The sequence below is a fragment of the Echinops telfairi genome, unplaced genomic scaffold, assembly GCF_000313985.2.
Source record: "Echinops telfairi isolate 266 unplaced genomic scaffold, ASM31398v2 ScPeMD7_2573;HRSCAF=3158, whole genome shotgun sequence".
Taxonomy (NCBI): Eukaryota; Metazoa; Chordata; class Mammalia; order Afrosoricida; family Tenrecidae; genus Echinops; species Echinops telfairi.
In genome coordinates, this window is record NW_022106471.1 from 216,373 (window position 1) to 220,607 (window position 4,235).

General features: G+C 59.8%; 1 protein-coding gene across 1 annotated transcript in view; it reads left to right on the forward strand.

Annotated features, from left to right (window-relative positions):
• The first annotated feature begins 2,238 nt into the window (after positions 1-2,238).
• The window catches only part of SLC30A3 (solute carrier family 30 member 3), a 7,877-nt gene continuing 5,880 nt past the window's right edge, over positions 2,239-4,235 (forward strand). Inside the window, exons 1-6 of the mRNA XM_045294079.1 lie at positions 2,239-2,334; positions 2,440-2,621; positions 2,961-3,107; positions 3,221-3,374; positions 3,780-3,978; positions 4,180-4,230. Of these exons, the coding sequence (XP_045150014.1) occupies positions 2,240-2,334; positions 2,440-2,621; positions 2,961-3,107; positions 3,221-3,374; positions 3,780-3,978; positions 4,180-4,230 (828 nt within the window). The 5' untranslated portion in view covers position 2,239. The remainder of the gene's footprint in view (positions 2,335-2,439; positions 2,622-2,960; positions 3,108-3,220; positions 3,375-3,779; positions 3,979-4,179; positions 4,231-4,235) is intronic.

A 4,235-nucleotide genomic window follows, 5' to 3' on the forward strand; every position in this document is an offset into this window, starting at 1 on the left:
GGGAACCGCCCCCGCTCGGCCGGCCTCCGCGCACTCCCGCTAGTCATTTTGTCTGTCGGCCCAGCGTCCGCTTGTCTCCGGGATGTGACAGGTTCTCCAGTGGTGTGTGGTGCGTGTGTGCCCCCCCTCCCCACCCCTTCCAATGCTTCTTTTTCTCTCCCTTTGTCTCTGACGTGGGTCTCTGTGTTTCTCCTGTTTCCCAGGGTGGGGACCTAGACCCGGGGTGAGTGAGGACCGGATGAGCAGAGGGAGGAAAGACATCCCGTCTGGCTTCTTCCCGCAGGGGACTGCAGACGTGGGCGATGCTGGGGCCCCAGCCCTGGCATCTCTTCAGACATCCGTGTGATGCTTTCTGATCTTTCTCCCTCGTCCTAGATCTTCCCCGCAGCCCATTCGGGATGATTTGTTATTCGTTTGGGGGTTCAGAGGGCCAGGATGTAGGGTCCCCAGCTCCCCGGAGGCCGAGCTTTCGTGCCCATTTCCTGCGGAACAAAAGGGAGCAGCCTGTTGATGGTTGACTGAGATTCAGGACGGGGGACAGCATCTTGCCCTCCTCCCGGGGACCACCAGGGAGTGTGCTCTTCAGGCGGCTAGCTCATCCCCATTCTGATGACCATTCTTCACCGAGTGCCGCAGCATTTTCTGAAAGGGATTCTCCCGACCGACCGACCTGCTGTGCAGGGAGCCGCTGGCCTAGCCCCTCACAGCCCCTGAATTCATCTCCCTGAGTCCTCCATTAGTCATGGGCGTGGTCATCTCAGGGCTAGGCAATGATCTGTCAAATCCAAGGCCCTGTCTTCCTGTGCTGTCCTTACCTCTGCACCCCTCACGTTTACACTCTGCACCCCGATCCTTTGTCATCATCCTCCCTCTGTCTGGAGAACCCTGCGGCATCCCTCTAGGTCGGCTGTCCTTAGACATCTCCTGTGACATCCGCTTCACCTCAGTAGGGTTGGACCCCCACTCTCCTGCCCCCCAAGCCCTTTGTTCCTCTCCGCTGTCGCACGGCTTATGTGTCACTTGTTCCTCCGCGTCTGTCTGTCTCTCCCATTAGATCGGGCTTCATGCACGTCCACTGACAGGCACACCTCATCAAGGAATGAATGAGGCTGCCCCGCCCCCACCCCGCCCCAAAGTCCTCAGTTCACGCGCTTGACAGAGCTTTCTTTGGTCTCAAGGCCCCAGACACCCCTCTCCGACTTACGGCTCCGACCGCCTTTCCTCATCTCCCTCTCATTGGTATTCTTGTCACAGCTGACTAAGGATTTCTAGGATCACTTTTTTTATTTGGGGGGGTCCTTTATTCTGTGCAAGATCTGTCCTTGTTGGGGTTCAGGCTGGGTAGCCTGGGGATGAGAATTGGATCCAAATGGATCAAAAACCCAAGTCATCCTTAGCTGGGTCTCTGACCTCCTCCACGAGGCTCCACCGTTCATTCAGCAAGGGAGGCGCCAACCCAGCACAGTTATGGTGGCCTCTCCTAGGAGTGATTGTCACGTGGCCAACCCCAAGTCCACTTCTCCTACCACTACCACCCCAAACACAGCAGGCTGACCCCTCCACATGACAACACCAGTTCTGCAATCTAGCCCCAGTTCTCTGTGCCAGGAACTTCAGACTTTTGGGGTCCCAACATTCCACCCCTCTTAAAGTGCCACATACATAGGACCAGCTGCCAGCTGCCATGTCCAGAGAAGGCCCTCAGGCTGGGAGTGGCCCTGGGAGGTGGGCTTGGGAGGGAGGCTGTCCTCAGGCAGGCACGATGTGCTGCGTCCTGCCTCCACACCCTCACACCACCTTCCCTTCATGGTCCTTGACAGGTTTCCTCATTTTAACCCAAATCTTTCCAGGCCCACCTCCCTCGACCGTGTCCCCCATTTTGCAGCCATAGTCTAGTCCTCTATCTGGGCCTTAGCTGCCTGCACCTGCTATCATTGCTGTAACGGCAATGGCCACCGATGTTTGGCTGCGTATCACAGCTCCTGAGGCACGCAGCTTGCTCCCCTCAAAAGCCTGGAGATGAGGAAGAAGGTCACGCTCATTCTGTAGCCCTTGTCATGCCTGTCACAATCAGTCCATCTGATTGGGTCCTCACCTCGTCGCTGCCACTAACTAGCCTCCGTAAGCCTCACACTTGTAGTTTATTTAATCAGGTGTTGGCCTAGCCCGCCTCTAAGATGATTCCCAGCTGTGCAGGTCTACAGATACGTGCGCACGTGCACGCTTGCTTGTGTAAGGAATGGGGGATTGGGGGTCAGGCCTAAGGTGCTCACTTAGCCCTCCCCTTACCATTGGTTCTCTCAGGTGTCAGCAGGCCTGCAGAAAGAGTGAAAGGTGGGCCCTGGCTCATGAGGGCAGCCCGGGGCAGTGAGGAGCTGGGTGTGAGAACCTAGTCAGACCCCGGCCAGAGTGCAGGTTGAACTGTCTTGCTTGTCCCAGTCTCTTCACAGCACCCCCAGAGGCCCCTCCTGAGGAGCCCAAACCTGTGGAGATGTGTCTTCACCACTGCCACAGGGAGCCCACCCCGCAGCAGGGGCTGACCCCCGAGAGACTGCAGGCCCGCAGGCAGCTGTGTGCCGCCTGCGCCGTGTGCTGCCTCTTCATGGCTGGAGAGGTGGTCGGTAAGTGGGAGAGCAGCTCCTTCAGCCCCCTCCCCCCACCAGCCTAAGCCACTCTCCACACAGGCTCCCAGGGAGGCTCCCTGGCAGAGATGGCCAGGATGGCCGGGAGGGGGGCGATGAGTGCTCTGAAGGGGCCCCAGGACTCAGGACTGGAGAGGGGATGAGGGACAGAGCTAGAAGCGTATGGATGAGAGAAAAACAGGTCATACAAATGCCCCGTGAGCCCGTCATGGGAGAAAACCAAAGCTCACACTCTAGTGTGTGTCTTCCCCGTCTGTGTTATACACCCACACCCACGCACACACAGCTTTATAGTTTTTAAATGGAAGCACCTTGCAGGTGGGTATCTGGCGCACAGCCTGGCCATTATGACCGACGCAGCCCACCTGCTGGCGGACGTGGGCAGCATGATGGCCAGCCTCTTCTCCCTTTGGCTCTCCACCCGTCCAGCCACTCGCACTATGACCTTTGGCTGGCACCGCTCAGGTAAGGTCCCTGCCTGGCCTGGCGGGCCCTTGAGTCTTGCCCAAGGGTTTGCTGGGGTGGGGGACCCTGCTGGCCTCTGACAGCTTGTCTCTGCCCCCACCCCCACCCCACAGAGACGCTGGGGGCGCTGGCCTCTGTGGTCTCCCTATGGGTGGTCACAGGCATCCTCCTGTACCTGGCCTTCATCCGCCTGCTGCACAGCGACTACCACATCGAGGGGGGTGCCATGCTGCTGACCGCCAGCATCGCCGTCTGTGCCAATCTGCTGTGCGTGCCAGGGGCAGCGGGCCCCGCATGGGGCCCAAGGGGAGGGGCCCTGCACCAGGATGGGGGACTGGCTCCCCCAGGCCCTGACACACACACCACCCCACTTCACACAGTCCTCAACTGCACTGCTCTGGGTCTGGGATAGAGAGCTAAAGCTCAGGGACAACTGGATCAGTTAAGCACCTGAGAGGTGACTAGTTGACTTGGCTAGGTCACCTAGCTGTTTAGTAGCAGGGCCAGGACCTGAACCCAGGGCTCCTGGCACCAAGTCCAGTTGGTCCCTGCCCTGGAACACCTTCTTCGTGGCTCTCAGACAAGCCTGTGGGAGGGCTCCTGGGGGGTGGGAGGAGGCGGGTCGGTGGGCCAGTGACCTTCCCGGGCTCAGCTCCTCTGCTTGCCCCTCAGGATGGCCTTTGTGCTGCACCAGGCGGGGCCCCCCCACAGCCACGGGTCTAGGGGGTCTGAATATGCGCCACTGGAGGAGGGGCCCGGGGAGCCCCTGCCCCTGGGGAACACCAGCGTCCGGGCAGCCTTTGTGCACGTGCTGGGGGACCTCCTGCAGAGCCTCGGGGTCCTGGCGGCCTCCATCCTCATCTACTTCAAGGTACTGCTGGGCAAGCAGGGCTCATCCCAAAGGGCTCAGTCCCCCTCCAGCTCCCCAGACTCCCAGCCCTGGTCACACCCCCTTAGCCCTGCAAGCAGCCTCTCAGCTGGGCTTCTCAGGGTCGGATTTACTCCAGAGGCCCCTGGATTTGCCTCTTAAAGGTCCCTGGCTCCTGGGCTTAGGGGGTCTCTTCCTCGACAGCCTCAGTACAAGGCAGCTGACCCCATCAGCACCTTCCTCTTCTCCATCTGTGCCCT